This window comes from Schistocerca cancellata, chromosome 7, assembly GCF_023864275.1.
Source record: "Schistocerca cancellata isolate TAMUIC-IGC-003103 chromosome 7, iqSchCanc2.1, whole genome shotgun sequence".
Classification (NCBI taxonomy): domain Eukaryota; kingdom Metazoa; phylum Arthropoda; class Insecta; order Orthoptera; family Acrididae; genus Schistocerca; species Schistocerca cancellata.
Window position 1 is genome coordinate 260,335,592 of NC_064632.1, and position 13,197 is coordinate 260,348,788.

General features: G+C 39.4%; 1 protein-coding gene across 2 annotated transcripts in view; it reads right to left on the minus strand.

The window, feature by feature from the left end:
• Positions 1-753: 753 nt before the first annotated feature.
• The window catches only part of LOC126092262 (N-acetyltransferase eco), a 96,541-nt gene continuing 84,097 nt past the window's right edge, over positions 754-13,197 (minus strand). For both annotated transcript variants that reach the window (XM_049907777.1, XM_049907776.1), the window contains exons 6-7: positions 7,100-7,302; positions 754-1,347 (exon numbers count right to left, since the gene is read on the minus strand). In XM_049907777.1, the coding sequence (XP_049763734.1) occupies positions 1,224-1,347; positions 7,100-7,302 (327 nt within the window). In that variant the 3' untranslated portion in view covers positions 754-1,223. The remainder of the gene's footprint in view (positions 1,348-7,099; positions 7,303-13,197) is intronic.

Consider the following 13,197-nt stretch of genomic DNA (forward strand, 5'->3'; position numbering starts at 1 on the left):
CCGGAATTTTAAAAAATTCCTGAGTTTTCACGGACGAGTCATATACACCCTATAATTACACTATCCATTTCTCTACCTCTTAATCCATTTTTACTTCTCACTCAGTCATCATCGCTAGACTGTAATTGGTGCAGAACTTACCAACGGAATAACTTTGACACGAGGCCCTTTGTCCTCATTACAGTTGGCTCCCTTTCACCTTGCACTCAGAGATCTGCCCTTCATTTTCAACTTTTCCAACACTATCCTCCTCTCATCTGTGAGGAAGGAACTATTAGTTCCGAAAGCTAGAATAGTGTGTGTATTTTAGTGAGTGCCTATAGGCAGGTACTGATATATTGTTTCCTGATAGTAAGCACTGACCAGCAATTCTGTGCTATTTTTGTAGTTTTGAGAGAATTTTCCTTTTGATAATATAACGGAACATTTTTTGAAAACATGCATAAAGAAGAATCATAAACATAAAGATTTTGCACAAAGCTGAAAGTTTTATTTTGCATTTTCGCTTCAGCTGATACAGCTAGACGCTGTGAGGAAAATAACTCTTCAAAAATAAGTATGCAAATGCATGCATCATTTCAGTTACTAAAAACTAATGACAACAAAGAACTAAAAAGTCTATCTTATTCCAAATTACACTTAGTGAAACAAAATTAATAGATATAAATACAAAAGCTCTGTGTGTGTGTGTGTGTGTGTGTGTGTGTGTGTGTGTGTGTGTCACTCCGATGATCCCCAAATTAAAACAATAGCTTATTTATTACATAAAACATTTTATTCAGCAACAAATACATTTTGTACAAGTCAAATAAACAACATGGGCTATTTCGTGTACACTTTTGTTTGTAATTTGATCCACTTTTTTAAATATAATATGTAGCACAAAATTTTAGTAAGGTCAACTGATCGAAATTTACAGGAAGTGGGAGTCTATTCAGAGATGTACAATTTGTTTGTAATGAAATACCTTCTAGAAGACACCAATGCACACGAAAAGTCAAATAATGGAAGTACTCACTTTGCAATACCCACGATTAAAATATAAATGTTGCAACAATGAAGTTCTACTTACTGCAGCTTAACTCCTTAAAAACAGTGTTACTATTAATATCTGAGCAGTCAAGACCACAATATGATAAATGCAGAGTCACAAATAATTAAACAATTTTATTAAGCAATAAATAAACAATGCAACACTATTCCTTTTAAATCATTGCTCAGTTTCATGAGTAGACAAGGAAGTTAGGTGTTCCAGTATAATTCTCTGCGAATGACTTTCCAGAAAGAGTTGGCACTGAAAAAGCGAACTCATCTTTTTCCAGGAAGTGATCGAACACAAATGACATCCTGCAATTAAAACAGCCATTTGAATTATACTTTAAGGATGCCAATTTAAATAAACTTGTAAACAATGTAATGAAATGAAAAAGTTTGGATATCTAAATGTTAAGCACACTGGAAGTTAGGCAGGAAATAAAATAAAGGAAGGATTTGCAAAGTTATTTTTATAATTAAGATGATTAAAATGGGATCCTTAAGGCTGAAAGAGGGTGAATTTGAATAGAAACAAATAACTAGTTCCATGTATCACTGTCAAGAATTACAGAAAACTACACCAACATGAAGTAACTGGCCTACAAACAGTGTAAGCTCAGGAGGCAAATTCCTAGTACTGATGATGAAAATACTAAAATAGAAAATACTGCAGATGTGATATATACCTTCAGCAAGGAATGCGACTGTTGAAAGTTGAATGGGACCCAATTCTCGTGAGGAGTAAGGCAAACAAAACATGGAAAAGGCAGCACAGTACAGTATCAAAGATGGCAATTGGTAAGCAAGTGCCAGTTTCAGTTCAGAAATGACAGAGTGAGATATAAAAATGAAGAAAAGGGGAGGGAGGGGGGGGGGGAGGGAGAGAGAGAGAGAGAGAGAGAGAGAGAGAGAGAGAGAGAGAGAGAGAGAGAGAGAGAGAGAGAGAGAGAGAGATATGGGGGGAGGAGGAGGAGGGGGGTTGAAATAATTAAGCAAATAATAAAATTCTAGCAAAGGGAATGACGTCAAGTCCAGAAGGTTGGTTGGAGGCAAGTATATATTGCAGAGGAAATTCCTGTCTCTAAGTGCAGGAGAACTAATATATAGTGGAAGAAACCAAATAAGCAGTGTGGTGTATGAGTGCCTGGGGCTCTTGACCCCTGCTGCAGGGCATGCTTCTGAAATATGTATTTTTCTTCACAATATCCACCAATGGGTATCTGACTTGATTACAATGTGACTACTGATATGGCACCAAAAAGTCATCTGTTACTTTATGATAATATTATGAGGATAGATCGCTACTCGCCATATAGAGGACATGTTGAGATGCAGGCAGGTGTAACAAAAAGACTGCTAAACATGTAAGCTTTCAACAAAAAAGCCTTCTTATAGAGTAGACAATGTACACACATTCAATGCAAGCACAACTCTCACACATGACCATGTCTCTGGCTACTTTGGCTGCCTCACTGGATTTTCCAAGGTTCCATTTGTTGCTTTACTATGCAGAAGTAAGTACCAGGAATGAAAATGTCCACTCACTTATTTAAATGTATTTAGACTAATAAATTTAAAAATTAAATCGACCATTTCTGTATGAAAATAAGAAGTTTTTGAACATGAGGTGCATTAATGTGCACAACATCAACAAAAACAATTTATTTGACACCACAATAGTGAAGCCAAAGTCACAGTACATAAATTTTTTCTTCTTTTGTACTGTGACTATGGATTCACTATTGTAGTGTCAAATAAACATTTAACTTACATTATAATCACACAATGAACTGGTAAATACAAACTATGAGGTCTGTTTTCAAAAAGTTCTGAAATTTGCATGGTCTCCTTCGAAATACTCTCCTCCAGAACTGATACACTGCTCCCAATGCCGTTTCCACTTCCTACAGCAGTCTTGGTATGCCTCTTGTTGGATAGCATGAAGTACCATCTGCGAATTTTCTTTTATCTTGTCTATTGTAGCAAATGTTCGACCTTTCAACAGGGCTTTTCAACTGGGGAGGGGGGGGGGGGGGGGGGAGGCAGACCAGGAGTACGAAGGATGAGGCAGCACAGTGATTTCATTTTTTGTGCCATAGTCACGCACCAACAGGGAGGAATTTGTGGATGCATTGTTGTGATGCAAGTGGCACGAATTGTCTCGCCACATTTCAGGCCATTTCCTTCTCGCATTTTCTCGAAGGCGTCGCAACAAGTCCTGATAGTACCACTGATTAACTGTGGCACGAACTTGTGCTGAACTAATCCGTCAAAGTCAAAGAAAACTATCAACATGGCATTGACATTTGACCTGACCTGGTGAGCTTTTCTTGGTCTTTGAGACCCTTCCCAGACCCATGGAAAAGGTTGAACCTTGATCTTAACATCATAACCATAGACACAAGTCTCACCATCAGTTATGATTCTCTTAAGGAATGTCTCATTCTCATTTGCAGGATCCAAAAGCTCTTCACAGATTGCGAGGTGAAGGTCTTTCTGATCTGGACTCGTGAGCTGTTGCACAAACTTTGTGGCAACACGATGCATTTCAAGATGCTGTGTCAGGATTTCACGACATGATCCAACCGAAATGTTACATTCTTCTGCAATCTCTCAGTCAGTCAGTCTTTGATTGTCATGCACAATTTTGTTGATGTACCTGACATGAGCGTCGTCGGCAGATGTCGAAAGGCATCCTGAATAATAGTTATCTTTAACTTCCGTGTGGCCCTTTTTAAACCATGTGAACCATTTGTAACACCACGTATTGCTTAAGCATTCACCATTGTAGGCTTCCTGTACTATTTGGTGTGCCTGTAAAGGTTTTCTTTAGTTTCATGCAAAATTTAATGCACGCCTCTAACTCTGTGCTCTCGAAATTTGCAAACTGTGCAACAACATTCTACCTAATAAAGCAGAGTCCTGCTAATTCGAACCCTGGTAATCCGAACATAAATGTCAGCCTAAGTATGGAAAACTGTGCGGTAAACTGCTGTACATACACACTGTTTTAATTTACAATGTATAGTAAAACATGTATTAGTAAAACTGGCAAGAAAACATTAGGTTTAAACAATGCATAACAATGAAAGAAAAGCTGTTAAACTTACTAAAATACAGCGGACATTTTACCCCTACTTTTAGATGACAAAAACTCAGTCACTGTTTTTGGCATAATGAAGACAGTCTGTTATATGATGCATAGTTGCGCCATCATCTCACAAAAATCAAATCAGCAGGTGTAGCAGTGGGCTGCTGCTCCAAATAATGCCGCACGAAGTCAAGGGCTTCTGCTGTCTCATTGTGTTGCACCAACTCTTCTTTGTCGCTTTCAGGCTCATTGTCACTTTAGTCACAGTAGTCCACTTCTTTCTCGTCTTGAGTCACAGCAGCAACTAAATCAGCATCAGTAATATTCTCCACACGTGCCCCATCCTATGCCATCCACTAATCTATGTATGCTTCACTAGCTTCTTCACATCCAGGGATTTTTTGTATCATTTGTAATAGATTTTCCTTTTTATTTTCAGCTAGGTTGTCCTGAAATTCAAGGGATGTCCATAGTTTTCTCCAGGATTTTCTGAAATATTTTGCCATGCCTCAGCAGCCCAATAAACAACATCCTTCACATTGGTCTTTTTATATTTTGCCCATTACAGGAATGCCATCATCTTGGATCAGCATTCTTAAAAACTGTTTCCTGTAAATCAGTTTTAATGTTTGCAGTACGCCCTGGTCCACCCAGTGTAGAAGTGGTGTAGCATTTGGTGGCAAAAACTTCACCACAATTTCTCCAGCACATAATTCCTTAGTGCTGGTGTGAGATGGCGCATTATCAATCAAAAGGACTACACGGGGAGACAAATGACATTCCTTAGAAAACCGTCGAACAGAGGGAACAAACTGGCTGTGAAACTATTCTTTGAACAGCTTACCATCCATCCAAGCTTTTTTCTCACTGCGATAATATACGGGCATGGACTTCATGTTGCTGTTTTTAAAAGCTCTGGGCCTAACAGATTTGCCGATCAGCATTACAGGCAGCTTGTGATTACCATTAGCGCTTTTGTACGCTAATAAAGTCACACGATCTTTGCACATTTTAAAACCAGGAGCATGGTCTTCTGCTTTTGATGCCAGGCTTCTTGTTGGCAATGCCCTAAATTTAAGGCCAGTCTCGTCAGCGTTATAAATTTGTTGGGGAGTTGGGGAGACTACTTTACCTCTCTTATTTTTTCAAACTCACCCAAGTATTCCTTTGCTGCATCACAGTCAGAAGAAAGCTTCTCTCCAGTAATTGTTAGCTGACAGATTCCGTGACGTTTTTTGAATCTGTCCAATCAACTAGTACTTGCACTAAAAGACTCGTCACCATTCATTAACTTGTTCAGGTAAACAGCCTTCTCCTGAACCAGCGCTCCACTCAAAGGAGTTCCCTTTCTCTTTCCGGTGTAAACCAAAGGAAAAGAGCTTCACCCACTTTACCGTACTGGAACTGTTTCAAAGTCTGCCGAATTTAGAGTGGTTTTCCCGAAGACATTGCACAGGACTGTTCAAGCTTCACTCGGTTCTTCTTCCAATCCCAAATGGTTGGTTTACCAACACCTAGTTCCGTTGCCAGTTTAGATACATTCTCACCATTGTCTATCTGCTTCGAAGCATTCAGTTTTTCTTTGATAGTTAATGTTGTATGCTTCTGTTTACTCATGATGAAAATATGTACACCACTGCATCTGAACAAATACAATACAACTGTTATGCGTGCCACTGATCGATAACTAACATAACCAGGCACTTTGCGAGCCAACTGGCAGTGCACTGTCCTCAGACACTACAAAGGTCTCAACAATGCACAACAAGGGCAATGAGTGAGAGTGAGCCATTGTTCCCACACTTGTTCCCATCTGTTACCATGGAGTACCTACTTATCTGCTTGGTATACTTCATTCTAGAAACTCGTCACCGTAATTCCGGCTAAACCGAACAAATCAGTAATCCGAACAAGGTCCTGTCCCAATTAGTTTGGATTAACAGGACTCTACTGTACATCACTGTACAATAACTAACAGACATACAGAAATTAAACTTCTGGCAGTTACACATTAAACACAGGCTTGTGCACAGATGCCAACCGCATTTTGCTCCAACAAACCATTTGTGCGAAATTACAAATGGAATGTTTTTAACAGATCTCATGTGTGCTAATGTCCCCAGCAACGAAATGGAAAGGATAAATTGCTACTTACCACACAGAGGTTATGTTTAGTGGCAGAAAGGCACAATGAAAAATAATGCTAGAAATATTTCATTTTTCAGACAAAGTCCTTCCTCAGAAGTAGAAAAAACACACAGATTCACACAAGAACAACTCACATTCACTATATCTTGGCACTAAGAACACCAATCAGGCCTTAGTGGCCATGTGTACTACGAGAGTGACTTGTGTGAATGTGTGACCGTTTTTTTTACTTCTGAAGGACTGTGCCTGAAAGTTGAAATATTTCCAGCGTTCTTTTTTATTGTGCCTGCCTGCAACTTAATGCTTCCTCTATGTGGTGAGTAGTAATTTATTCTTCCTATTTTGTTGTTAATCCATCATGGATGTTCCATTGCCCCACCCCCTTCCCCCTGCTATGTTCATTGCCATACAAACTGCAATCTTTTCACAAATGAGGTTACTTAAAAATTACCACAAAATATTTAAATAGTCACAGCCCACTGAATACAATAAACCACTATATGTCTTGACCAAATGATGCAATACCAGAGATAATCTGTACAACATGACAAAATCAGTCACCAAATTCTCTAAGGTAATAATAAGAAAATTAGTAGCAAATACTTTAAAAGTCCATAACCACCACAAAATTAGCATACTGATGTTCCACAAAATCAAATTTCAGCAAATCTGGAACTAAATATAGGCCATATCACAACTGGAAAGCTAGACAATGACCGTACTATTTATCTGAAGTATTATCAGGTTCAAAGAAGATATGGACTTACTTAAAAGTTTTAGAGGACTTGATTCGAAGTTCTACATGCAAGTATTTACAATAATTACCTCATACAGTCCACTAGACGTGTGGCAACCTTTTTGCGGCGATGGTTGGGAGCTGTCCAAATGTGGCTGACACCACACCAAACTGGGTACATTTCTGCAGAGCAACAGTCAACACCTTCTATGGAGATCATTTTATATGCTTCTTTCTTTGGTTCAGCAACAAGAATACCAAGCACAGACTTCTGGTTTACAAACATATACACCTAAAATACAAATTATGTTACATTATTTTCTGGCACTATTATTCACTTTCTTTCTGTTGTGTACATCATTCAAGGAATGTGACTAGGTGTGATAGACATCAATCTCAAATTTAATGCGTTTATAGTGGGTCTCTATCAGTCTTTAAAGCTGCCCCATAAAGAGTAAAATATGCTACTAATAAGACATCAACATGCCCTGGATTACATATGGAATCAAAATACCACGTGCAAGGAAAAGAAAATTAATTGAAATTGTTAAGACAAAATGAGAAGAACAATTGATCTGTCTTATGGAATAGGAATAAAAAAATTAAAATCCTCTGTATAATGTCTGAAATCAATAAACAAAATAAAACTGATATGGGCAATAGTTAAAAGAAAAACATTCTTGAACATAAATGCAGATGGTAGCCAAGCCTGCAGGTTGCACTGTTGTATACAGCTACAGACGGCACCTGTGCAACGTTCTCGACATATCGCAAGTGTCACACATGATCAGAACACTGTTCTGTGTAGCTGAGAGCGAATCATGTCAGAGTTTAGTGAATTCTAAAAAGGGCAAATTGTTGGTGCTTTGCATGCATGCTTCCATATGCAAGGCAACCGAAGTGTTTGTATTTCCCGAGGCACTGAATCTAAGATTTATACTGCATACAGGGAAAACATCATCAGCTAAGTCACAACACAGACGAAAGTGTGTGTTCATTGATCATAACTGACAGTCACTAAAGAGAATTGATGAAAAATAAGAGGATGACAGTTGAAAAAATCACTGCAGGACAGAATGTCACACTTGTGAACCCTGTCAGCAATAAAACACAAAGGGAGCTCCAGAAGCAGGAAATTTTAGGGAGAGTTGGAATTCCATAACCATTTATCAGTGATGCATGTATTCGTAACAGGAAAACGTAGTGCTGAAGCCATAAAACCTAGACTATGTAGCAATGGAAGAAATTAATTTGGTTGGATAAGTCTTGTTTCACACTGTTTCCTATTTCTAGTCGTGTTTATGTCCCAACAGTGAAATAAGGCAGGGGTCCAGGGATGCTTTGAGCCCCATGGTTAGTCTGCAAGGTTGAATTACTGTCAAGGAGCTATAACCATTTTTACTTGAATGGTCGGTCTCCGGGGGAGGGGGGGACTATTGTTCCATGACACCGCAGCTCGTACAGGGCATGCTGAACAGTGATTTGTATGTGGAATTGGGTGAAGTGACGGGGGGGCCATACATAGCACCGATAGGGTACATGTGACCACAGCGCGAGATGACCTCCATCTTGTCCACTTGGCCTTAACAGACAGAACAACTTCGTCCACAGTGTTGGCACGAAGTCGGAGGCCTGCAAGGGGTATAGACATGTCTTCATCGACAGTTCGAGGCCGTCTTCTGCGGGTTGGTCTCTTTGTCATCCACATCATTGTGTCAGCTCCCATTGACCTGAAGCCAACAATGCTGCAATGGGTATGTTAACACTGACACTGGGATGCTGAGTGGCAAAATGTAGCGTTTCCAGACGAGTCCCACTTCAACTTGTCCTACAGTGATGGTCGCATACACGTTTGACAATGACACTGTGAACGCAATTGGACAGAATGTATTTTTGGGCAGCACATCGAACAATTTCAGCAAGACAACATCCGGCCGCTTGTGGCGAGGTACGTGCAAGCTTTCTTCGAAGAATGATGGGTACCATTGCTTTCCTGGCCTGTCCGTTCATCTGACATTTTATCCACTGATCATATCCCTGATATGATCTGTTGGTAACTCTACATTTAGGTCCTCTTGCTGGCAAAGTTGATGCTTTGTGGACACAACTACAATTCGCGTGGCAGAGGATTCCCCAGCAGCGTATTCAAGTGCTCTTTGATTCCATGTCACAATGTCTAGTGGCTCAGACTGCAGCACATGGTGGCTCTACTCCAACTCTAATTTCCACAGTCACAGTGTATGTACAGGTCTGTAATGCTAATTACTCGTGTAGTGTGGCGACCCTAATCAGTGGAATAAATTTCACTGTGATCACATCTCTTGGTTTTGATGTTCAAGGATATCATAATTTCTCCACAGATAGCACAAGAAATTAAAAACTTAACTAAACCCCTTAAACTAACAATATCTCAAGTACTAAAATTCCGTTCTTCGAGTACACTACACATAACGTATTCAGTCACAGAAGCAATATATCACTGTTACAGGGGATATTTCCATACAGATTGACATATGCTATAGTCAGATCCCTTTACAAGAAAGGTAGTAAGACATTATGATAATTACAGACCATCCCACTCCTTACCTCCCTGTCGAAGGTACTGGGAAAATATGCATGCATGACAAACACATCTGTCAAAATAAGATACTTGGGTACATTTTTTTTGCAGCCTCCCTCCTCACACATCACCAGCAAGACCCAGCAATTATGAAACAAGCCCATGGAGTCTTACCAGCATATTTATGTACACACGCATGACTATCTTCACCTGCCGACAATATTGTGCCAATTTTTTTTTTTTTTGGAGCAGCGACCATTGCCGTCCATCTTGAAACTTGAGCTGTGACTGACTGTTTAAATGTTACTGCCACGGTTTAGAGAGCTGCTCCATGTTTATGTGGTTTTTAGTGCACATCATACACCTAAATCTACATTCATGTCCTACAAAACACTGAAGAGCACAGAACAGGGTACTTCCCACTGCACCACACTTTTTTCCATTCTATTTGTGCTTGTAGTGTCGGGGAAATAACTGCTTAAATGCCTCTGTTATTCTATACTTAGTCTGATTTTGTCTTTATGACCCCCCCCCCTAGGAACAATACTTAGGATGCTAATGCATATCCCAATATTTCTCAATACTAATTCTTGAAACTTTGCAAGTACGCTTTTGCAGGGTAATCCAGCCCACTGAAGAAACTTCAACACTTGAAAAAGTAAATATTCTCCTGCTGCAAATTAAAACTGGTTCTCTTCAAGTCGACTGTCATTTAAATGGTCTACATTTGCTATATTGTCTGCTGAGAAAATATACTATAATTATAAAAGTTACTTGTTTCACACAATAGCAAGAGATCGCAATTATGATTCACGGAGCCAGCACCTAACTAATTAGCAAAATTTGATATTAGAACCAATTTACGTTTCAAACAAGGGGCTGCAAGCATTGCCACTGAAAACACCACTTAAATGTTAGTAACTGACAAACAGATCATTCCAACAATTAAGTCTTTTATATCCCGTAGGTTTTCTATTTCCATTAACTGTCATTTGCTCTACAGAATTAAAAATAAATAAATAACAATTAAACTGGGTGAAGCTGTCTTCAGCCCAAAGGTTGATGAACACTGCAGCAATTTACTAGCAGTCCTTGGGGGAGGGAGCGGGGGGGGGGGGGGGGGGGGGGGGTTGTCCTTTCTTTCCTTTGACTTTTGTACTAACTACCAGCCATTTACAGGACAGCATGCCACAAATCAAAAGGAACTTCAAATGATGGTTCAATTTTGCATTTTCCATATCAACAATCATTGTAAAACATGAAAAATGTGAAAGTGACAAAAACTGTTAGGACCTACCGATAACTGAATACCTGACATTTGGATCCATAGTTTGACTCCAAAAGCTTTGAATACTTAGTGGGCAATACACAATACACGGAAGTGATTTCCAAAATAACCTTACATCCACACTTTTCATTTGGTTTCATTTAAGGTACCCCTTTCATCTCCTCGCCAACTTTTACTCATGTATGTTGCACCTTTTTACACTCAACTGAGTTGAAAGATTTCTGTCACATCTTACAGATTTTTACATGTTGTCACTCCAGTTTAACGTTCCATGTCTCTTGTTTCTCCACATCTGATCCAACACCTTATTATCAGCTGCCCCACTCTTTAGCATATCAATCCCAGCCATTTAACCACACCCCCCAGGTCTTTGATAACTTTCTTAGACTTGTTTTGGCTAACGAAAAAATGTATATCAAATCACACTGATCTCTGAAATATGTTCTGTAGTAGTAGTAGTAGTAGTAGCAGCAGCAGCAGCAGCAGCAGTAATTATTATTACTGTATTTTTATTACTATTACTATTATTATTATTATTATTATTATTTAGTACTACAGCCACTGTAGTGATGCCACTTAGGTGTCTCTCATCATATGGTTTTGTACTTGTTTGACTTGTTCTACACAAACACTAGCATTTCAATTGTTGGTCAAGTGTAACATTTGCATTCATTCACTTCCTCTACACTGTCACTACTTCCTGCCATTCACGGCTTAGGCAGTACTAACAGGAAAGGACCTAATGGCCACCATAATGTTGCAATGATCATGCTATACGTAAGGGTACAGATACATTGGTTAATATTTCGGTGTTTTGTGAAACAACAGTGCTCTTGGCAGTTAGTATAATTGAGTAATCACTCGCAACTGGCATTCAGCTAAGTTTAAGCATCATTATTATCGTTAGTTAAGGTATTAACATGATTCTCGGTTTGTTGTGGTTGGATTTTTATGTTTGAGATGCTCCTGGGGTGCCGTACAGCAGAGAAAGATACCCTTTTGATGAATTTCAATCACTGCAAGTAGTCACTCAAGAGTGCAGCGTTGTGTGTGGCACAATGGAGCTCCTCCACGGCAGAGTTCCATGGGTTTTGTTAACAAACCCAAGAAAGTAGAATGAAGAAAAGAGAAGAGCCTGGCGACAGAAGTCTATCAGAGGACATGTTTGTTGCTAGGGAGCAGCTCCATGACACCAGACACAGTGCCACAGACACGGAGCGATGACAAACTTATGAAATGGGTGTCTTTTGCCACTGCACAATGCTCCAGCAATAAATCGAACATAAAAATCCAACCCCAACAAACCCAGACACGACTGTTATAATCTGAGTTGTAAACTGAGTTTGAGTTGAGGTCTGGCCAATAAACCAGATTATGTCCAGAGTAAACAGCCTGATCTTTTCCATAGTAAAAATAGCTTTAGGGGAAGAACAGCTGGAAGCAGTGGAGTTTCCATCTGGTATAAGGTAAAAGCATACTTCACAACAGGAAACCACACATATTATTGTAGACATCATAATGGCAACGAGAAAATATTTGTCATAAACATTTATTTTCAATTTGGGCACAAAAATCCCCCCCCCCCCCCCTTCCAATCTGTAGTCCGAAGGAACAGACACCACACATTCATTTTATTGATTTGCCTCGATGGGGAATGAATCCACAATCTTCAGTGCGGGTGCACATTTCATTCGTGCCTCTAGTGGGAATTTAAAATTAGTCAGCATGGAGGGCATGGATGGGCACCATGGATAGGTGGCATTGGGTTGGGAATGTGAGTCAGTTGGGGAGCCCGCAGAGAGAGTCTGTGCATTTGTGATAAACAGTATGATGCTATGGTTAATGCAACTGCCTAGTAAACAGGAGATCCCGGGTTGAGTACCGGTCTGGCACACATTTACACTCGTTGCGGCCGATTCCGCGTAATGTCCCGATGCAGCAGATATTAGTTCCTCCACCTCCAGCTTCAATTTACATAAATTTAGTATTGTCACAAACAAGACCATATACAAGCTGCTGAAGGTAAAGTTATCCAGGGTCATCACAGGCTTCCCCAAATGAAATTCTCTGATATCCAGAAAAGTTTTAGTATTTTTCCCTGACAGATTTTGAGATCTCAAGGGTAAATTAAGATGTAAGTTCACAACCTGTCTTTGCAGCTATGGTACAAGAAACAACAGTGCAAACGAGGATACATCTGGAAAGAACTTGGAAGAAGATGGCATTTCCTGATGTGAGTAAAAATACTAACATCAACATATTTTCTAATGAATAGAGAAAGCAAGTCAAATGGTATGTGTGTTTCATTAAGACCACTGATGTTATTTTATTTCGATAAA